General features: G+C 51.2%; 1 protein-coding gene and 1 pseudogene across 6 annotated transcripts in view; both read left to right on the top strand.

The window, feature by feature from the left end:
- CLEC16A (C-type lectin domain containing 16A) overlaps nucleotides 1-22,431 on the top strand; it is a 205,797-nt gene that overhangs the window by 10,417 nt on the left and 172,949 nt on the right. For all 6 annotated transcript variants that reach the window (XR_006963619.1, XR_006963620.1, XM_047087900.1 and 3 more), the window contains exons 2-7: nucleotides 1,730-1,858; nucleotides 5,516-5,649; nucleotides 12,818-12,966; nucleotides 15,958-16,063; nucleotides 17,789-17,912; nucleotides 21,546-21,720. Coding sequence is in view for 4 of the 6 variants with exons in the window: in XM_047087900.1 (XP_046943856.1) it covers nucleotides 1,730-1,858; nucleotides 5,516-5,649; nucleotides 12,818-12,966; nucleotides 15,958-16,063; nucleotides 17,789-17,912; nucleotides 21,546-21,720 (817 nt within the window). In the remaining 2 variants the exon portion in view is untranslated. The remainder of the gene's footprint in view (nucleotides 1-1,729; nucleotides 1,859-5,515; nucleotides 5,650-12,817; nucleotides 12,967-15,957; nucleotides 16,064-17,788; nucleotides 17,913-21,545; nucleotides 21,721-22,431) is intronic.
- On the top strand, nucleotides 5,907-7,443 carry LOC124518006 (zinc finger CCHC domain-containing protein 9-like; annotated as a pseudogene).

Genomic DNA, 22,431 nt, shown 5'->3' with positions numbered 1-22,431 from the left:
CTGAAGTTAGCCTGGAGGCGCCATCTTTTTTTTTTAACTTTTTTTTTTTTTTTTGCGAGAGAGAGAGAGAGAGAGAGAGAGAGAGATCGAACGTCCTCGAGAGTCCCCATCTTTTTTTAAACTTTTTTTTTTTTTTGTGAGAGAGAGAGAGAGAGAGAGAGACATCGAACGTGCTCGAGAGTGGGGGGTGCAGAGACAGAGGGAGACAGGATCTGAAGTGAACTCTCTGCTGACAGCAGAGAGCCAGCGTGGGGCTGAAACTCAGGAACTGCGAGCTCATGACCTGAGCCAAAGTCAGACGCTTTACCGACCGAATTACGCAGATGCCCCGCCGTCTTAACGACTCTTCAAGTTTTTATATAAGTTCCAGTTGACAAGTGTAAGAGTCGTTTCAGGTGTAGAATTGAGCGGTTCAACACTTTGCACCTGGGAAAGTGCATGCCTTAATCCCCATCACCTGTCTCACCCATCCCCCTACCCCCTCTCCTCTGGTAACTGTCAGTTCTCTATAGTTAAGTGTCTGTTTCTTGGTTTGCCCCTTTTTTTTGCACCCCCCCCCCCCCGCTGTTTGTTTGTTTTGTTTCTTAAATTCTACAGATGAGTGAAATCATACAGTATTTGTCTTTCTCTGGCTCATTTCACTTAGCGTAACACTCTCAAGCTCCGTCTGTGTCGGATACAAAAAGACTAATTCGAGGGGGCAGAGGCCCCCCGGTGTTGACAGCCGCACTGTCCCTAATAGCCAACTTCTGGAAGAGCCCAAGTGCCCACTGACTGACGAACAGCTGAAGATGTGGTGTACATACAACAGACTGTTACTCAGCCGTAGAAGAGAAGGAGCTCTTGCCATTTGCAGCAACGCCATCCCTTACAAGCTGTGCCCCCCCCCCCCCCCCCCCCCCCGCCCAGGGCATTCGGCCAGACGCTAGTCCCCACACTGCCCAGGACCGGCCTCGGTGATTCTTTCGGTTGTCCCGATCACCGGTAGTGGCCTGAGGCTGGGCCCGGGTTGGCCTGCCTCTCCCCCGGCGGCGGGCTCAGGCCTGGTGCAGCCCAGGCCTTTGGGGAGCATGGGGCACAGTGCAGGAGCCTCCCTCCCAGACCCACTTAACTTTGATGGGCACTCAGCACCTGAGGTCGGTGCCTTGAACCTGAGCCGCAGGGTTTGGTCCAGCTATCACTTCTGATGGGCGTGTGATTGTCTTGACTGCAGGTGGCTTTTGCCCCTGCGACTGGTTTGGGGACCTACCCTCCCTAACCTGTGACTCCGCCTTTCTCAGTCCCTGCACCAGCCCGGCTGGCTGCGGGGTTTATGCCAGACTCTTGGCCTGGGCCTTGTGCCTGCACTCGCTCCACCAGCATCGGGATCACGTGGGGAGAGTGTGACAAGGCCCGCGAGTCCTGCTGGTTCCGAGTCTCCAGATGGGCTCCAGCCGCCCCCGCTGTATCCACCCTTCAGGTGATTCTCTTGCACACCGGAGGTTGAGGATGGCCGTCTTCAAGGGCTTGAAGGTTCCCTGGCATCAGCTTGGGTTGGCGTGTTTCTGGTTAACCCTTCACAACACTGTCTGCCATGTGTCTTGGGTGGTGAGTAGCATCTCTGGACGGGAGTTGGGCTAACCACATCTGAGCTAGGGCCGCTAGTTGTCCTCAGAAGCGTCGCCGGCGGTCGCCGAGCCTGGTTGGCCATTTCAGTTGGTAATGCTTCATTTTCTTTCCTTTTCGTCAGGTATCTGTACCACGTTTTGACCAAAAACACCACAGTCACAGAACAGAACCGGAACCTGCTAGTGGAGACCATCCGTTCCATCACCGAGATCCTAATTTGGGGAGACCAAAATGACAGCTCTGTATTTGAGTAAGGTTTCTCATGTGTTTTTTTGTTTTGTCTTTTGACTCTCCTTCCTTTGACTATTTTTCTAAATGTATCCCGTGAGTCATTCTTGATGACATCAGGATCTGATACCAGCCTGGTCTTGCGCAGATAGCTATCTATATCTCTATCCATACAAAATGTCCTTGAGACACTGGAGAAATGTAAGCTGAAAATGGGAAAGGGACATGAGCGTCTCTCGAGAAATCTGAAAATATCATGGATGATTTTCCAAGTAGCCTCTGACAGCCTCCCCAAAGGGGAGAAAACGTCCTGGGAAGTTAGCTTCGAAGTGAACTGACAGGGCCCTGCCCTGGAGAGACACGAAGGGCTCATATTTATTGTGTTAACTGTTGGGCAGGCACAGTGCTGAGCTCCCGATGAGATAATCTGAGTCTCCCAGCTGCCCCCGGGGGCGGCGTCCGCATCCCCATTAATCTCCTGTCACACCGCTGGTAGGCAGGCACGAGGCAGCTCACGCCCAGAGTCCACGAAGGGGTTTCTCCTCGTTGGCGTACTTCCTAGATGAGCAGTTTTAGGCCAGCCTCACTTTCCTCATCTTTATTTTTATTTATTTATTTATTTTTTCAATGTTTATTTATTTTTGGGACAGAGAGAGACAGAGCATGAACGGGGGAGGGGCAGAGAGAGAGGGAGACACAGAATCCGAAGCAGGCTCCAGGCTCTGAGCCGTCAGCCCAGAGCCCGACGCGGGGCTCGAACTCACGGACCGCGAGATCGTGACCTGGCTGAAGTCGGACGCTTAACCGACTGCGCCACCCAGGCGCCCCATCACTTCGCATCCCCATTAATCTCCTGTCACACCGCTGGTAGGCAGGCACGAGGCAGCTCACACCCAGAGTCCACGAAGGGGTTTCTCCTCGTTGGCGTACTTCCTAGATGAGCAGTTTTAGGCCAGCCTCACTTTCCTCATCTTTAAAGGAGAGTTCCTGCCTACTGCCCGGTACAGAGGAGGCCTCCAGAATTGTTAGCACGTGGTAATCTGGAAAGATGTCCCTGTTGGACGGATGAAAAGCAAAGGCTGGAGGCCACGGACAGCTTCCCCAGGAGACCTGTCTCGGTGTCTGAGTGCAGAGGGACTCGGGTTACAACCACCACCAAAGACAGGTTTTATTTTTATATAAGATAATCTCAACTGGAAGCTTTGAGGCCCCTTAAAAAGCCCCTTTGAAACAAGTAAAGGAGTTCCATTTCCAGCCTGGCTTATTAGCTAATCTGATTTTCCAGATAGCTTTCTGTCTTCATCCGTACTTGTGGAAAATGCAAACCCGTGACGCCGGCCTCTTCCCCAAAGGAAAACAGGAGTAGGGAGGGAGGCGGTGCCTGCAGAGGGGACTAGATGCATCTCAGGACGCACGGGGGAACCGCTTGGTCGGTTGGGTGTCTGTTTTGGGGATGAGATAGACCCTCGGGTTAAAGGCTAGAGACCGTGTCCCTCTTGACTAGAGTGGACTTTCTGAGCCAATCTGTTGTCTCAGAACAACTGCCCCGTGCTTCCTAAATGGCCCCCCCGTGGAGTGCCCAGGAGAATTTGTTTTTAATTCATTTCTTTTAGAATAACTTTAGATTTATGGAAAAGTTGCAAAGCTAGTACAGAAAGTTCCCCAGCACCCCTCACCCCGTTTCGCCCACTGTTAACGTCTTATATGACTGGGGTGCATTGGTCAAAACCGAGAAGCTAAGCTTGGTTCGTGACTGTTCGGTAGACCCCTGACTTGATTTGGATTTTGCCAGTTCTTCCATTAAGATCCCCCTTCTGCTCTGGGAACGCAGTCCAGGCTCTCACGGTGCCGCAAAGTGTCGCGTCTCCCAGCCACCTCTGGTCTGTGACTGATTTTCAGTCTTCTCTGGTTTTCAGGAGAAAACATTGATGTGTTTGAGAAGTACTGGCCATTCCCTCCACCCCGATCTGGGTTTCTGCGATGTTTACTCATGATTAGCCTGGGGTAGAAACAACTGTAACAATATGTCCTTTTCAGCCCTCGGTATCAGCAGCCCCCCACATCCACCTGCGCTCTAGTGAAGTTAGTCTGATTGTTTGGTTAAAGTGGTGTCAGCCAGGTTCTTCCACTATAAAGTTACTCTTTTCCCCATTCCCTACACCATGTTTGAAAGAGTCACCCAGTGTAACCCACCTGGGAGCTTGGAATTAAGCTCCAACCTTCTGGAAAGGGGTGAGTAGCTATATACAGTACTTGAAAATCTGCATAGATTTGTCTCTTTTCCCCATTTATGTATTCAGTGAGTTATTTATTTTTAAGAAACAGACTCTTTTTTAAAAAATATTTATTTTGAGAGAGAGAGAGAGAGAGAGAGAGAGAGAGAGAGAATGAGAGGGAATCCCAAGCAAGCTCTGGACTGTCAGCACAGAGCTCAGTGCGGGGCTCGACCTCACAGTGAGATTGTGACCTGAGCCAAAAGCAAGAGTCGGATGTTCAGCTGAGCCACCCAGGCACCCCAGTCATTTATTTATATCAATATGGGCTCATGATGTTTATTTTATACTTTGATTATTAACAAGTTCCCAAATTGGTCATTGTGCTGCACTGAGCCTGTCGGGCAACCCTTGGGAGTCACTGATTTATTCAACCTGAAGCACAGGTGGACAAAATGGGTCAAATGGTAGAAATATTCTTGGGATCAGCGTGACTGACATTTGTAGGCAGACAGGCTCCCAGAATCAGAGTTGAATAAGTTGAATAATGTTTACTTATTCATTTACCCTTTCAGGAATTCAAACAGAGGTTATGTAGCCCCGAGCAAGTGCCAGGCCCATGGTCCTGCCACCGTGGAGCTGAGAGCCGAGGGGAGAGAGACCCTCAGAACTAAGTGAGAGATACATGTGACTGCAGGGACCTGTTGTGAGTGTCCCAAATGAGAGGTTACCTGGTCCTAGCTTGCATACAGAGAACATGTAGCTAGAAAACCCCATTTTCTTCCTTTAAAGAAAGGCATAGGGGGTTCTGTCTCCATTTCAAGACTAAAAGAACCAAGATGTAGCCCAAAAGTCCGTGTTCCCGGGCTGCATGCAGACAGCTGTCCTGTCCAGAATAAGAAAGGCAGAAGCTGACTTAGGGACTGACTAGGGTTTCCCTGCCACATCGGCCCCTTCAATTCCCTCCAGTTCCTTTTCCCTGGATTTGGAAACCCATACTCTTTTAGTAGCATTATTTTGCCCCATTGGAGGGAATGCTGGTTGTCACTAACACTCAAAGATACGAAAGCCAAGGAAAGAGGCCTAGTACGGAAAGCTGAGGATACAGAGTATTGGATGGAGAATGCTGCCTGTCGGGTTTCCAAGCATAGGTAGAATGATGTGTAATCACTTTGGCGGTGAAGATCTCGCCCTTTCTGTAGGAATCGAGGTCACGGCTTCCTAGGATCGGCCGTGCGCTCAGATTCTGGGGAGAGAGCGTGAGTGGCTGCATTTTGCGGTGGCGGAGGGAGGCATCGAGGGAGGGGAGGAGCTGGGGCCACGCAGGCCGTGTGACCTGGCTGCTGTCTGGATGCCTTTGGGGGCCGGGGGCGGCCCCCACACACATGCGGTGCACATAGCCAGGGGATGACGTGTATCTGCACGAGTAGCAGCAGACCTCTGATGCTTTCCCCTTCTCTCCCCAGCTTCTTCTTGGAGAAGAACATGTTTGTTTTCTTCTTGAACATCCTGCGGCAGAAATCAGGCCGCTACGTGTGCGTTCAGCTGCTGCAGACCTTGAACATCCTCTTTGAGAATATCAGTCACGAGACCTCACTCTGTAAGGATAGCCCCTGGTACCTGCCCCCTCACTGCTGAGCTTTGGCGGCCTGGAGTCTGGCGTGGTTTTCGTGTGGCTTTTTGAACGTCTGAGCTTACCGTGTGTGTTAGGGCGCTTGGGCTGCTGTCACAGAATGCCCCAGACCTGGTGACTTAGACAACAGAAATTTATTTTCTCCTAGCTCGGGACGTTAGAAGTCCAAGATCAAGGTGCCATCAGGGTTAGTTTCTGGGGAGGCCTTTCTTCCTGGTTTGCAGATGACTGTCTTCTCGTTGTGTCCTCACGTGGCCTTTCTGTGTGTGTGTGGGTGTGCACGCGTGTGTGTAGTGAGTCTGGTATCTTTTCCTCTTTTAAGGACACCCACCTTTGACCAGGGTCCCGCCGTAGGACCTTGTTTAACCTTAATTACCTCCTTAAAGCTTCTGTCTCCAAATACAGTCACACTGGGGGGCCGGGGCTTGACTATGATAATTTGGGGGGCGTGCAGTTCAGTCCCTAACCATGTTTATCCCCGCGTAGCAGGGTACTGGGAAGGGCTGCGAGGGCTCCTCTCTGCTGAATGGTTCTGGGCTGTTCACGTTTTTTTCTTTATAACTCGTTGGGGTTGCTGAATAACCAGCCAACAGGGAGGGGCTTCTCTGGCTCACTAACTCAGCTGCCCTGGAGGATTCCTGCGTGTTTGATGAGGTACCTTTGATGATACCGTGACCAGCTGGGCACGAGTTACTACCGCACATAGTAAGAGACCTTTGGCTGCAACATCATGGGAGGACATGAAGGAAGGGGTCGTTTGAGGGCGAAGCCCAAAACCTACCAAAGGGTACACAACTTGAAGCCACTAGGCTCTCTGTTAAAAATGATGCGCCCCAAGCAAAACACAAAAAGAAAAGAAAAAGGAGTACTTAAATGAAGGTGTAAATGGATTTCTGGAATACCCAAGACAAAACTCACAGGTGGTTCATAATGGGGAGATGATAGCAACATTCAGGAGGTGAGGGAAGAAATTGCAGTTGCTTTTAAAAGGGAAGGAAACTAAAAAGACCAGCAGCAAAGAAAAATGCAGTGGTAGGTTTCCACTGTAGAAAACCTGGCCACGGGATTGCAGATCGCCCAGCCATCCTCGAGAATCAAGATACGGGCACTGGAGTGTGGGTGCACAGAGCAGGAACTCACCTGGGGCGGAGCCAAAGTGGACCCGGCTCTTGGTGAATTTCCTCCCGCAGAATGTTTTGTTGGTGGACAAATGGGGCATCTGCCCATATCCTGTCCTGAGAATCCCAGGGGACTCTGTGCTGATGGCGGTTGCTGTAGACTGTTGTTCTGTGGAACATTTTAAGCGAGATTGCCCTGAGAGTCGGAATTCAGACGGAATGGTCACAGCCGGCCGCTGGGCAAAGGGATCTAGTGCAGACTATGAAGAAAGTTTCGATATGCCTGAACCACAGAAATCCAAAACAAAGATACCTAAAGTTGTTAATTTTTGATAACAATTAGTACCGTCGTTAGGTACCACCTCGTTAACCTTCCGAACTGGGCCTACTTCGCAAATTGGAGCTGGGCCCCCTTGGAGACCTGTGTTCAAGATACCAGTACGATCTGGGTATCATCAAATAGCTTCCTGAGTGCTGTCCGTTAAAGAGTGATTCCGTCCCTGGAGAAAATGACTCAAGGAAAGTAGAAGATGTTCACACTGGATTCTCCAAAAGAACATTTTTAACAGACAGAACTGAAGTATGGCTAAGTGGTTATACGTGCTGGATTGTAACAGTCATCCTTTTTTAAAAAACTATACATTCACATGAACCACTCCTCAACAAAGTATAACTGATTTGCATTTGGAAATGAAGTTTTGGTTATACTGTTTTCTTGGTTTGAGGTATCAATTATTATATTACGAATTTGTAAGTTGCCACAGAATCTACGGTATTCTTAAACTTTCAGTAAAAACTAAACATTCAGTAAAAACTCACTTGCTATTAAAAAAAAACCAAAAAACAGCCAACAGAATAGGCCCTGGAGGTAGCAGGGTGAGGAAGAACAACCCAGGAGCAAGCGAGAGTGAGACCCAAGCTCCTTCTCTGGCCTCACTAAGCCCAGGCTCCTCCTCTGACACAGCCGCTCTGGGAGACAGGTGCTGTGGGCACCCTCACTTCATGCCGGGAGAGTTTGCGTCACGAGCCTGTGGTGACCGCTCTAGCGGTGTCCGGATCCGGAAGGGGTTTGAGTCCAGCTGCGTTAGTTCAGTGTCCGCACCCGGGGGTGACTGTGCCCCAGGAGGACATTTGTCAGTGTCGTGTTGGGTGAGGGGCTGGGGGTGCTGTTAGCCTCTGGCGGGTGGAGTCCTGGGATGCGCAGGACCGCGCCCCACGGTAAAGGGCTATCAGCGCAGAGTGTCAGCAGAGCCCAGGGTGGGAAATGTTGGTTTAGCTCCTCCTCCTCCGGGCTTGACTGGCCCGCTTTGCGATCGGCAGTCCCCGGGCCCTGCCCGCCAGGAGTAGGGAAGAGAAGACAAGTGACCGGATGTCTGTGTCAGAAGCAGGCTCTAGGTCCCCAAGAAGGGTCTAGGAAAAGTTTCTGGTGGATGGAAGGGGGTAAAGACAGTGGCATCCCTATCAGGAGGGAGCGGGGAGAGGCCGGAACAGGCTGCTGAGCGGAGGCTCTCAGGGTGGCCACTAGGTGGTGCTGCCGTCCCAGGAGCCTGCGCTCACACTTCCCGGTGAATGAATGGGAGTTGACAGATGTGAGTTGACTCACTCTCCCTAAGTGGTTTCCCGTGTTAACAGCTTTTGTTACCCTGGATGCGGATTGTGTGTGGTTTCTGGAAACTGACAGAGGGGAAGACCCAGCTCGGTGGTGCGGGCCCCGGACTCCAGCCCCCCAGCCCCTGGGCCCGGCTCTGCCGGATTCGCCCTGCACGTGCTCTGGGGGCGAACTGTCCTCTCCAGGCTGCACCTTCTGCTTCCGTGGAGCAGAGATGACACTCGTATCTGGGGAATGGGGTGGTTTGAGGACTAAGCGTGACCGCGGGCGTGCGGAACGTGGTGTGGGGTCTGGCAGGTGGAAGTGTCCACTCAGGCTGGTTTTATCATTAAATCCAGCGTCCCCCCCCAAATGTCTGTTGTCTGGCTACCCTTCCTAAGCCCAGCTCGCCCTGGGGCTCCTGGATCGAAGGTGGGGGTTGGGGCAATAGGAAACGCTGGAGTTTCTGGATCACACGGCTTTCTGAATTGGGACCTAGAAGGATACCGTGCTGTGAGGTACGCAGACAGATGGCACTATCTTTACAGGGAATTCACCAGAGTCCTTTTTGTAAGCCCTGTAAAAGCGGCCAACAGCACCGCCTTTGACAGAACTTTGATTTGTGGGGGTGAGGGGGACGTGTGAGTTTTGCTTTTATTTTTATTTTCCAATTATAGAAAGAAAATATCCGGATTATAAAACAGCAACAACAAAAATCAAACGCCGTGAGAATATAGAAAGCAAAACTTCTGCAGAGCCTCACCCTACCCCTTGGGTAGACACAGCGCGTTCTGCCTTCTGCTTTACGCGGTCCCCACTTAATGATGTATCTTAGATGTTCATACGGTCCGTTCACGTGTCCTCACCTCGTTTGGTTGACTGGCGGCATCTTGCCGAGCCCCAAGTGATTGAACTTGACCACGGGCATTTAGGTGGTTTCCGGATTTTCACTATTACCAGCAGCCATTTCACAAGTGCACCTGTTGCCCGTCGGGTTTGGGGACCTAAGTCATAGGAGGCCCGAGAGACCGAGATTACGTATAGACTCCTGGGTTGATTAGAAAAGGATACCACAGAAAGTCGGCCACACGGTGAGGGGGCAGTGGAAAAATCCCAGCCGAATAATAGAGGCACCACTGCTGCCCCCATGGCGGCCCCCACCGCCCACAGAGTCATCGCGTGGAGGCCCTGGAAAAGTCCCCGCTGGGGAATGATTGGAGCGTGTGACTTTTCCAGCTGAAAGCGCAGCAAAGAGGCTCCTGGTTGTACATCTGAGGCTGATGTAGGCATCTGTGCCTCTGATGGCCCGGAAGCTGCCAGCCAGTCACAGTGGGGCTCCACGGGACGTCTCAGGAGTCCCTTGTCCTGCCAGCCAGTGCATCCCCAACCATGGCCAGGAGGACTGAAAAAGAAGGGCTCTGGGCGTCAGCATCACATGGGCTGCTCCTTCCGAGTTAAGGTTCCAGGTGGTTAAATTGTCGACTGTTTAAAGAGTAGAATGCTGCGTAGCGAAAAGGAGCAAAGGGATGCACCGTTACCGCCGCGTGCAGCACTGTGGGTAACTCTGAGATGCGGTAACGAGTGACAGGGGCCGGACACAAGAGGCCTGCGTGTCGTATGATCCATGGCTATGAAGTTCAAGAATAGGCAGGGGCACCTGAGTGACTTAGTTGAGTAAACGTCCGACTTCAGCTCAGGGCATGATCTCACGGTCCGTGAGTTCGAGCCCCACGTCGGGCTCTGTGCTGACAGCTCGGAGCCTGGAGCCTGCTTCGGATTCTGTGTCTCCCTCTCTCTCTGCCCCTCCCCTGCTCATCCTCTGTCTCTCTCTCTCTCTCTCTGAAAAATAAGTAAATATTAAAAAAATAGGCAAAATGAGTCTATGTGATCCAAGGCAAACTAGAACTTGCCGTTGGGGAGAGGGTATTGACTGGATAGGGCTATCAGGGAGCCTTCTGGAGAACAAAAAACATACTCTGTCTGACCTGGATGGTGCTTACGTGTGTATATATTTGCAAAAATTCCTCAAGCTGCATGTCCAAGACTTGTGAGGTGTGTATATATGAATAAGTACATAGGTATGTAGACTTTATATCCACATATACACACGTTTCCACACAGATTAGGCTGTCTGCTTCAGATTTGTGATCCACATAACCTCAATTTTGAACAGTTAAAAATTGTTGATTTTTTAAAAAATTTGTTAAAAGTTGTTGATTTAAGATTTTTTAAAAAAAAAATTGGCAATTAAGTCAATGAAGATTTTTCGGAACCCCGCCCCCGACCTGCTGCCCCCTCTCTTGGAGCAGGCCCCAAGATTTGCGTCCGAAATTGTGAGAATCTGGAGATTCTGAAAACTGTTCTGGGATTACAGACTTCTGTAAGGCCGAGGACACCCAGCGTGCTTTCCGGAAGGCAGTGGCTTTCCTGGAGAGCTGGCTTCTGAGGAGGACCCGGCTGTGGGCCCCGTGCTCCCGGATGGCTCTTTGGGGCGCGTCTGGTGATGTCAGCCTTTCCGGTAGTACTTTGATCGGTTTACGTTGGATACCTCGTTGGCACCAAATAATGGTTTATTTCCGTTTTTTCTTTAAGTTTGTTTATTTTTTGAGAGAGAGAGAGAGAGAGAGAGAGAATGCAAGCAGGGAGGGCAGAGAGAGAAGGGCCAGAGGATCTGAAGCAAGCTCTGCTCTGTCGACGCAGCCCGATGCAGGGCCCAAACCCACGAACCGTGAGATCATGACCTGGGCCGGAGTCAGATGCTCAGGTGACTGAGCCACCCAGGCGCCCCTGCAGTTTATTTCCTATTCCCCCTGAGAGCACCTGTGTTCAGTCCTGGTGGCTGGAGGCTCCACGTGAGGGTGCTGGATGGAAAGTGGCCGCGGCCGTTACTGAGTGCTTGCTTTGTGCCTGTCCCTGCCCTTCGTACCTCATCTCCTTTAATGCTCACAGCCGACCCCTGAGGAAGGCACCGTTACTCCTGTATTTAGACAAGGAGACTGGGGAGTGGAGAGGCTAAGTGGCTTTCCCGGAGTCACCCAGCTGGGAGGTGGCAGGGGCAGAGTGGATCCAAGTTCCCTTCAAACACACTGCCTCTTAGACACGTGAGCATGATAGGAAGCCACGCCGGGCTCCTTAACCCATGGGGTGTGCCGGGTCCGCCCCTGAGATCGGAGGAGGTGGGCAGGGCTGGGGCCCAAGGTTCCACGTGTCCGACGAGCTCCAGGTGATGCCAAGCTACTTTGAGTAGCCAGGCTCCACACCGCTCAGCTTCGCTCTTACCACGCCTGCCTGTGGGTGCAGGGGTTGATCACGTTCTGCCTTTAACCATTTGGGGGTGCGTGGGTGGGCTGGGTCAGAGCTCACAGGCTGGCCGTCCGAAGGACAGGGGGTGGCAGCGCCTGCTTTGCGGGGTGGATGATGAGGATTCGGAGACATGCGTGGAAAGGACTCAAGGCCGGGACTGTGCCCCGCAGGCCGCGGCTGGCCCGTACCCCGGATGTTGCCACCAGAACAGCTTTAAGGACCAGGTGACCTAGGGGCCAGCGTGTCAGAGTCAGGAGATGGAACATTCACCTCTGTTTTCCAGCCCCTCGAACAGTTGAAGGCTCTCACCATGCTGGGTCTGCGTCTCTGCAGGGGCTGGGGGCTGGGAGGTGGTAGCCACTCTCCAGTCAGTCCCAGTGCCTCAGGCCCTCGGCACCCAGATTTCATTACTGGCTCCCATTAGCGCGTGCTGCTAACACAGGATTTGACAGAGGACCCTCCTTAAATCCCACGTCTGTGACAGACTGCTGTGTGACCTCTGGAAAGTTAATCGACCTCTCTGAATTATTTTACTCTTCTGCAAAACGGGAAGAAGACCTGCCCTGCAGGATCAGATCAGTGCAACGATAACGTAACGCGCTCAGCCTGGTGCTGGGCGTCCCCGGAGGTTTAGCATAAAGTAGCTTTTAGGAAACTGTGTTGCCATATAGGTAGAAAAAAACCCATGTAGCCCTTTGTAGCATTCAGGGATGACAGTATGACTCCTGATGGCACATGGAGCAGCTTTTAATAAAATACGTTGGTTTTTACCCTTGCCCGTGGGTGGTTTGTGCAAATGCCCACGCACCAACACATCTGCCCCACCCCCAGCTCTCTGGTGAACTTTGTCAGCAATGAAAAGAAAAGTTCAAATGTTTTTTCTATTTGGTGTAGGAGGGTGGGGTAGTCCGGGCCCTGCTGTCACGGCTCTTGAACTTTCTTGGGGCTGTGCGTCATGTCTGGCTGACTTCTTTGCTGGTAGACAGGTAAAGCTGCTCCCTGGCGACCCAGAATTTCGAGGGGTTCAGGTACATTCACAGAGTTGTCTGTTACCCAATTTTGTCTGCTTGACTTTCCTCCGGCGTGAATTAACCTGTCTTCCTTTTTTTTTCCCCCCTCCCTCTAGATTATTTGCTCTCTAATAACTATGTAAATTCTATCATTGTCCATAAGTTTGACTTTTCCGATGAGGAGATTATGGCATATTATATATCGTTCCTGAAAACGCTTTCGTTAAAACTCAACAACCACACCGTCCATTTCTTTTACAACGAGGTAAGTAACTGCCAGAGGGGTGCGTTTGGGTGGAAAGCTAGCTAATCGGAGGGGCACCTTCGGTCCAGGGGGCCTCGTGCCTGTTTACAAAGCGCGTGGGCACTCTCCATTTCCTGGTTTTTCACAGCAACTGTGTTTGACCTTGACAGGCTTAAAAAAAAAAAAATATATATATATATATGTATATATATATATACACATATTTATATATGTGTGTGTGTGTATATATATATATATACATATATATATATATGTATTATTTAAAAGTTATCTCTCTGTTTTTAATGTAAAATTCAGTTTGTGCTACTGAGAAACATTGCATTGCAGAAGTGCCTGAAAGTGAACTTGGGATTGAAATGCGGTCAGACCCAGCTTTGCCAATTCCCTGCTGTGTGACCTTAGAGAAGTCTCAGTCCTCTGAGCCTCAGTTTCTTCATCTGAGAAAGGGGATGATGATTTACAGCGAAGGATTTTCCAGGGATCAAATGAAGGGAGATGATGTCTTCGGAGCCCCTAGTATGTACCTAGCTCCTTAAAATCAGAGCTCACACTATTCTTCACAAGCGAATGTCCCTGGTATTCCTTGGGATCATTACTAGCAATTTTGAAAAATAAATTGTTGCCGTTTTCCAATCAAAAGGAGCTTGATAAGGTCAGTTCGTCTTATACCAGAAGGTACGGATGCTGGCCGTCCTGGGTCTGATCCATCTTGTGGCACGATCACTTCGCTGAGGACCCGGGCTTTCTCCCCTTCCTGCTCTGGTGACCGTACAGTTGGCATCTGTCCTCAGGCATGACCCCTCATGGTCTCAGGATGGCTGCAGCAGCTCCAAACATCACATACTCACATGCCGCTGCCCAGAAGCCTGAAGAGATCACTTATTTCCCTTCTTGTGTTCCTTTCTAACTTTCAAAAGCTTCTTTCCCAGAAGCGCCCCCCTCCCCTCCCCACCCAGCAGACTTCCTCTTGTGCCTTCTCGGTCACAGTCATGTCACGTTTCTCTTGCGGTGCATCGGAATTTGGGAGCCACCTGGCGGGACAGCTTGGCTTGGTCTTTCACGAGGGTAGTCACGTGAAGGCTGGATGGGGTTGGGAGAGCTGCTTCCAGGGTGGCTCACTCAACGTGGCTGACTGTGGGTGGGAGGCCTCGGCTACATGGGCTTCTCCAGCGGCTGCTTGAGTGACGTCACGGCACGGCAGCTGGTTCTCCCCGGAACGAACGATCCAGGAGACCAAGACGAGCTGTAATGCCTTTTATGACCCAGCCTCAGAGGCCACACTCCATCTTTTCCACCGTGTCGTTGAGGCCGCACAGGCCAGGCTTGAGTCCGTGTGGGAGAGGATGTCAGTGTGTGAACACAGGAGGTGAGGATCGTTGGAAATTCCTGGAGGCCAGGTGCTGTTTGCATGGCGGTGTCTTCCTGTTTTTTAGTATATTTATTCTTTTGAGAGAGAGAAAGCACAGGAGGGGCAGAGAGAGGGAGAGAGAGAATCCCAAGTAGCCTCTGTCCGCACTGTCAGCCCAGAGCCCAACATGGGGCTTGAACCCACGAAATGCGAGATCATGACCTGGGCCGAAACCGAACGTCGGACGCTTAACCCGCTGAGCCAGCCAGGCGCCCGAATGGCTAGTGTCTTCTGATTGGTGGTCACTTGCACTGCCCCGCCTCTCTTTGCAGTCAGATCATAACTCTCAAACGTACCTTCGGAGTCTGTGCAAACTCCATCCAGCTGTCCCCACATGATGCGGCATCAGCCTGAACCCCGATTTTCCTCGTGTAGTTTAGAAGTGGGGAAGAATTGGCCTCAAAGGGAAGACACACTAGCCGTCAACCGCCAAATGTGTGGCAGTTTGAAAAATTGACATGGTGTGGCCCCGTGTCTGGCAGATAGTAGGTGCTCATTAAATGTGTCCAGAGACACGTGGATGAGATTTGGGTTGTCCTGGCAGCTCTCCCAGGTGGATGAAAATCTACCTGTGAACTTCAGACCAGAGAGAGGGTACCTCCGCTCAGCTGCAGCTGGAATTCTGGACACCAGGGTGGGAGGGCAGGACTCTGGGATTCCTGGACCCGAGCGATGGTTCTGGAAGAACATCCTTCTGGTCACCAGAGGAGCTGCAGGGGCCTTATTTCTGAGGTGGGCTCCCTTTCCTCTTTCACGTGGCCCAGTACTGTAGCCACCACCTGTCACGGATGCAGTTCTGGTGCTCACAGTGGCATCGTCCTCATTTGACAGTTGTCACGTTGCTGTAGGTTGGCTCTTGCTTCTTCCCCACGCTCCCGCCCACCGGTGCCCTCGGAGCATGCTCGGAGCCAAGTGGGAAACCTGGCCAGAAGAGGGGAGCAGAGCCCATCCTGCTTTTCTTAAGGCTCCCGCAGCGGAGTTCCAGGCTTCTGGACGGTTTCGATCCCTTCCCATGATCCCTTTCTCATGCCAGCTGATTCCCGAGACCCTCTTGCTCCTTGCGAACGTGTGTACTTCTAGTATTTCTAGACAGAGAAATATGTAACAGCCAGAAGAGATTCCGAATGTGAGGAAAACCTCACGCTTGCCTTTTATTCGTGGAAGTGGCATCTGATGGTAGGAGCTAGCATTATGGCTGAGTGCTTGTTGAGGAGATCCCATGGCGGGCTCTGCTCGTGAAATCCTCACGTTGAATTCCAGCGGCCGGGACGTGGGAATTACTTTCTCCGTGTTAGAGACGGGGAAACAGAGGCTCAGAACTGTTACAGCACCCAGCTGAGAACTGGTAGAACAGGTCACAGGCCCCGGTCTGGCGTTGTTGGACTCCCCCCCCATCCCCCCACCCCCTGCTTTTTTTTTTAATGTTCTGGGATGGTCTCACCTCCCCGTCCCTTCCCACATTCCCCACTGGGGGTGAACCCCTGGCCTAAGGTTCATGGGAGTCTGATAGGCTTCAGAAAGCTGGGTGGGGGCAGGCCTGCCCTATGGGCTCATAACTCATCTCTGGTACTTTTTTGTTTCAGCACACTAACGACTTTGCCCTGTACACAGAAGCCATCAAATTTTTCAACCACCCCGAAAGCATGGTTAGAATTGCTGTAAGAACCATAACTTTGAATGTCTACAAAGGTAGGCCTTCTTAGGAGCTCACGCCTTGTCTGACTTCTGACTGGGGCTTGCTCCCATGAGTCTGCATTTAAAATCCTCTGGTGGCACGGGGAGCTCCGTTATTACGGCTCGGGTTGCATGTGTCATGCAAGGCTCATAATCGTGGGACATTTAACTGGCCCCTTGGGTGAATTTTGTGCCACTCTCTTGGTGCATACTCAGTTCTGCATGCTGAAGTCTTAGACCAGATGCACAGTACTAGTGATGTCCTAAGAAAGGCACAGGTGGGACTCCAGCTGCCATGTGATAACTAGAAAAGGCAAAGCTGCCTCTTAAATGTTATATTTACGTTTTTGTGTCTCCTGCGGTAAGATTTCCATACGGCCCTGGGGCTGTGTTATCTTGAAATAACATTTAAATGAAGCATTTTGTGCTTCATTTTGTGTCACCGACAGCAGGGGGCAATATCGTATTCTCAACTGACTGCAAAGCCCAACAAATTCTCCTCTCTTCAAGATGTGCTTAATGCCCACAACATCCCCTCCAGAGGAGGCCCTTCCGCGGGTTCCTGACCGCATTGGCATAAAGGCCGGCTGGACGCAAGTTTCCTGGCCTGGCACCGCCCGGGGAGGGCACGCCTTCTCTGTGCGACCCGGGGGTTATTTCCCCGGTAGTCACCACACTGGAGCTGGAGCTCCCATTTTCTCAAAGAATAAAGGGCTTTGACCTTCACGAGCATGAGTCATGACGTTATTACTTGAGATGACCCTTACTGGGGTGGGGAAAGGTCCTGAGGGACTCACTCCAGCCTAGTTCTGGGATCGCACTAAATTGGAGAGTGTCTTTAAGAATCCAGTGGGGCCCCACCCAGGGTCGCAAACTGAGGGCCTGAGAGCCGGATCCAGCCCTCAGACATGTTTCGATTGGCTAAGGTATTCCTTGACAAGATGTATAGTTGCCCGTATTTAAACATTGGGAGATCTCGGGTAACTATCTGCATTTCTGACTTGAAAGAGATTTGGCCCTTCTGGGCCCACAGTCCCGCAGAGCAGCTGCGGTGCCAGTGAACCGGGCTCCCCGGTTCACACACTGGGCCTCCCAGCCTCACTCACTGAGTCCCCGGCCCACCCAGCAGGCTTCTGAGTTTGCGCCCTGGTCCAAGCCCCGGTTCTGCGGCCCCCTGCTCTCTCTCCTCTCTTGTTCTCTTCCAGCCTGTATCTTTAGACACCTTCTGCCCAGCTCTCTGTTCTCTGAGCAACTGTCTCATCATCCCAGTTCTTAACCCTGTTAACTGTTGTCTGTTTTTTGCCTTTCCTTCAATGACGATTCCCGTGTTCCTTATTCCAGTGTCATGTAAGTTATTAACTTCTGGTTTTCTGCTTTCTTAACTTATCCTTACATGTTAACACAGGAAACTTGCCTGAGAATGGCATAGTTTCATTGTAGCCAAGCTAAATGCATTGCTGAGAAAGTAGGCTTTCTAATTGCACTATTGAGGTTTAGCCCAGTTAATTGTATTAATTATAAAAATAGCATAAGAACTGCCTTGATGAGCATGATTTCATGAATGAATAAGCTAACCATTTTCAAGTATTCCCAGGAAAGACAGAAAAGGTTCAGATGATAGCAGAGAGCTTTTTCATTGTGGTTTTCTTTTCTTTTCTTTTTTTTTTTTTTTTTCAAATCTCCCTAAGTTATTTTTGGTGGCTTGACTTTTTTTTCTTGTTCTTTTGTGAATTTTCTCAGTGGATAACCAGGCCATGCTGCACTATATCCGAGATAAAACTGCTGTTCCTTACTTCTCCAATTTGGTCTGGTTCATCGGGAGCCACGTGATCGAACTCGATAACTGTGTGCAGACCGACGAGGAGTAAGTGACCACCTGGGGGGCTTATCAGGCAGACAGAGTGGTTAGGGGAGATTTCCGTGTTCATTGAGGAAAAGTAAACACTAGAGCAAAGTTCGCCCACCCTCGTGTAGGCGGAATGTGAACTTCCATAGGCTGAAAGGTTCCTCGCACCATTCCACTTTTTGTAACGGCGGAATGTTAGAAACAACCCGCAGACCTCCTAGAGGGGAAGAGGACCGGTAAGTTCAACACCCCCATCGATGGGGTGCCAGGCAGCTGGTAAAAAAAGTAAGACGACCCGTCACCTGGTGGGCAAATAAACAAAATGCAGTCCTTGCAGGTGGCGGAGTAGTGCCCGGGAGTAAAAAGGGACAGAGCTCTGGCACGTGCTGCCCCGTGGTTGGACCTCGGGAGCATGAGGCTCAGTGAGAGAAGCCAGATACAAAGGACTGCGTTTTACCTCACCCTGTTTTCTTTTGTTTTATTTATTTTCATTAAAAAAAATTTTTTTTTAATGTTTATTTTTGAGAGAGAAAGCATGTGAGTGGGGGAGGGGCAGAGAGAGAGGGAGACACAGAATCCCAAGCAGGCTCCAGGCTCCGAGCTGTCAGCACAGAGCCCAATGCGGGGCTCGAACTCACAAACCATGAGATCATGACCTGAGCTGAAGTCGGACGCTCAAACGACTGAGCCACCCAGGCGCCCCATATTTTATTTTATTTTTAGAGAGCGAGAGCCCGTGCAGGAGTGGTACACCAGGGAGGGGTAGTGAGAATCTCAAGCAGGCTTTAAGCTCAGCATGGAGCCTGAGGTGGGGCTTGATCTTACGACCCTGAGATCATGACAGCCGAAATCAAGAGTCGGACACTTGGCTGACTGAGCCACCCAGGCACCCCGTGTGACCCCGTTTAAATGAAATGCGCAGAACAGGCCAGTCTGTAGAGACCGAGGATAGACGAGTGGTTTCCCAGGGCTGGAGGAGCAGACTCGCAAGGGGAAATGGGAGTACAGGGCTTTTTTGGGAGGGGGGGTTAAAAGTGTTCGAGAGTGGATCGTGAGGATGGTTGGACAGCTGTGTGAATGGTATGCGGATTATAGGTCAGTAAATCTGTTTAAAAACAACAACAACAACACACACAGGTTAAGGTGGTGATTTGGGCCCCAGAGCGATGAATACAAGTTCCAGAGCAGGATTTCTCCGTTTCGGCGGCACCACTGATCTTTGGAACTGGGTAACTCTGTGTCCTCGGGGGTCGTCCCGCACAGAGTAGGATATTTAGCGGCCTCCCTAGCCTCCCCCCACCAGATGCCAGGAGCACCCCTTTTCCAGTTGTTTAAGCCAAAAATGTCTCCAGACATTGCCACATGTGTCCTTTAAGGCAAAATCACCACAAGTGGGCAACCACTGCCCCGGAGGGACAGCTTAGCAGAGAGACCTGGTGAGAGGCACACCTAGGCAGGCTCAGGATGACAGAGGGGTCCGGGAAGGAGGGGTGCTGGAGGAGGGGCCCAAAGCCATAGAACCGTAGCTCCCAGACTGGGGAAGTAGTGGTGGATCTGACGGGACATTCGGGAAAACCAGGACCTGTACAGAGATGAAGAGTCACGGATGTGAGTGAAACATAACGTGGCACTTGATTCCAGAAAAGACAAGAAGTCATTCCAGGAAGGAAGTGGACTCCTTGTCCTCTGTGTGGCTCTCCCGTGAATGGTTGTGATGATGTCAGTATCAGTTGTTGGGGCCAGGTGGGCAGGGTGGGGGGGGGGTAGGGAATGCAAAGTGTTCCGTCCTAACAGAAGGCCACCATGTGATATTGAAAATGGCTCAACTTCAAAGTAGAAGACTCTGCAGATTGTAGAGGTGGAGGAGGTGGGGGGTGGGGCCTATCCACAGAAACAAGTAAAAAGTTAACACCTGCCTTCTCTGGAGATCAGGCAGGGGTGGGGGAGGCTGGGCTAGGGCTGCTGTTTGTTATTATCAGCTTATCAATACCATTAAACTTTTATTTGTGTCTTATTTTTTGAGAGAGGGTGCAAGTGAGCAAGGGGGAGAGAGAGAGAGAGAGAGAGAGAAAGAAAGAGAGAGAGAAGCAGGGCTCGAGCCCATCCACTGTGGGACCCAAACTCACGAACCGTGTCGTCATGACCTGAGCCAAAGTCAGAGGCTTAACGATTGAGCCACCCAGGCGCCCAATACCATTGAACTTTAAAAACCCATCTGCATGTACTTTTCAAACTAAAGGTTTAAGACATGAAGTACATCAACTCTTCTGCTAAAGAAAAATTCCCACAGCATCTTTTTTTTTTTTTTAATTTTTTTTAACGTTTATTTATTTTTGGGATAGAGAGAGACAGAGCATGAACGGGGGAGGGGCAGAGAGAGAGAGGGAGACACAGAATCGGAAGCAGGCTCCAGGCTCTGAGCCATCAGCCCAGAGCCCGACGCGGGGCTCGAACTCACGGACCGCGAGATCGTGACCTGGCTGAAGTCGGAGGCTTTAACCGACTGAGCCACCCAGGCGCCCCGCACAGCATCTTTTTAAATGGGGGAAAAGGTTGCGAAACATTGTGAATTAAGTATTGTGGGTCTCAGCTGGGTGGTGGGTTCATAGGTAATTATAGTACTATTAGGCTTACAGGGTGTATTTGCTATAAATATTCGGGATGTATCTTGTTAAAGTATGCTACGGAATAATTATTAAAGGTTACACAGAAGAAAAATTGATCGTATTATTATTATTTTTTTTAAAGCACGTTATGTGGCTTGATGGATAGATATTTAACACACGCCTTTTAGATGTGACTCTACGGAGGCATAGACACAGGGAAACCAGCCTGTAGGGTCCCTCATTGACAAGTCCCCAAATGTTCTCTGTTAGTGGCGGGACTACAGGAGACCTTCACGTCTTTTTGCTTCTATTTTCTTCTTTAATTTCAAGCCTTCTGAAATGGTGGTCGTAATTACGATACAAACAAAATGACTTACCCCAGCCCCGCTGCCCCTTGCCACAGATGCCAGTTTGGAGGGAGTGTAGGTGTGCCGACTAGCTCTTTTAGGGGTTCTGTCCTTGGCCCGCGTGCGGCTGACAACCTCAGAGGCCCAAGCAGTGTGCTTGTTGCTTTACTGAAAGGAGACAGAGACCTCTGGGGGCCTGGGGCTGGGGTGTCCCATCCCTGCGCTGTGCCCCATGTGTAGCCAGGGCCAGGGGGGTTGGATGTGGCCGCCGAGGCCTGCTTTTCTCCCTGGAACCCCTCGGGAGCATTTTCGTCATCCAGGATTTATTGCCGCATTAATACTGCTTATCTTGGGAGGCAGGGGGTCTTGCCACATTGAGTAGTGGTTGCTCTTGTGGAATGGCTTGCTAAGGGAGCTGGGTTTTGCTTTATTTACCCATTTTGTTTTGGGTGGTGGTGGTGGTGGGCGAGTTGTAGGGAGGCCCCCAGAGGGTGGGGGCATCCCAGGAGTCCTCTGAAATCGATCGTGGTGCACCTGCCCATTTTCACTTCGTGCATGCCGCTGGGAGGGCCGCTGTAAGTGGCTCTTGAGCCTTTGTTTGTTGCATGAATATTTGTTGTGTGAATGAAGCACCCCCAGTGACCTCCACGGGCTCTGTGCTCCGGCTTCCCGGCTAAGGCTGTCGTTTTTCCTGGCAGGCACCGGAATCGGGGGAAACTGAGCGACCTGGTGGCCGAGCACCTGGACCACCTGCACTATCTCAATGACATCCTGATCATCAACTGTGAGTTCCTCAATGACGTGCTCACGGACCACCTGCTGAACAGGCTCTTCGTGCCCCTGTATGTGTACTCGCTGGAGAACCAGGACAAGGTAGGTCTGGGCGCCTGGCCCCGCCGTGCCTGTGGGCTGTGGGCTGTCTTCAGAAGGGGGAGGAACGGTCACCTTGAACAGGACCAAGCTTTGCCAGCCACCAAGGCTTTGAGCCCGAGAGAGATTCCTTTCAAAGCGTCCTGGTTTTCTTTTCCTTTCCTTTTATTTCCTGGGGGTGGGACGGTTAAGGTGGAGAGAGAGGGGTGCAAGGGAGTGTGTTTGGGGGTGGGCGTTGGCTGTAAAAGTGAATGAGAAGAGAACACTGACATGAGAAGGAAACAGGAAACCTCTATGAATTTAGATTTTTGGTTTCTGTTCATCCTTCTCTTGGGGTGTTCTAAAGCCTGGTAACTTTTCCTGACGGTCGCCAGAGCTCACTGATCTGCAGAAGACCCAGCCAGCCCCAGCACTTGCACATGATGGGTGGGAGGTGAGGGAGCGCCCTTAGGGAAACAGCCCAGAGCAGGGACTGCCCGCAGTTAGGCTCAGAATCCGGTGTGAGTGTTGACAGGCACGTCCTCCGGGGCCCTCTCTCCGTCTCAGGGATTCTGGCTCAGAGGGTCTGCAGTGCACCGGCAGTCTGCATCGTGAACCTGTCTGCCACGTGGCTCTGAGCTGGTGGCTCTCAGGTCCCACCGTGAGGAGTTCTGCCCCGTCCTTCCCAGATTTCAGGGGCAGAGGCCTCCACAGGAGGCAGGATGGAGTCGGCTG

The sequence above is a fragment of the Lynx rufus genome, unplaced genomic scaffold, assembly GCF_022079265.1.
Source record: "Lynx rufus isolate CCGP_SWC_20201006 ecotype Redwood Valley unplaced genomic scaffold, mLynRuf1.p SCAF_23, whole genome shotgun sequence".
Classification (NCBI taxonomy): Eukaryota; Metazoa; Chordata; class Mammalia; order Carnivora; family Felidae; genus Lynx; species Lynx rufus.
The sequence above is the reverse complement of the archived record's forward strand: the minus strand, read 5'-3'. Positions and strand labels throughout refer to the sequence as shown.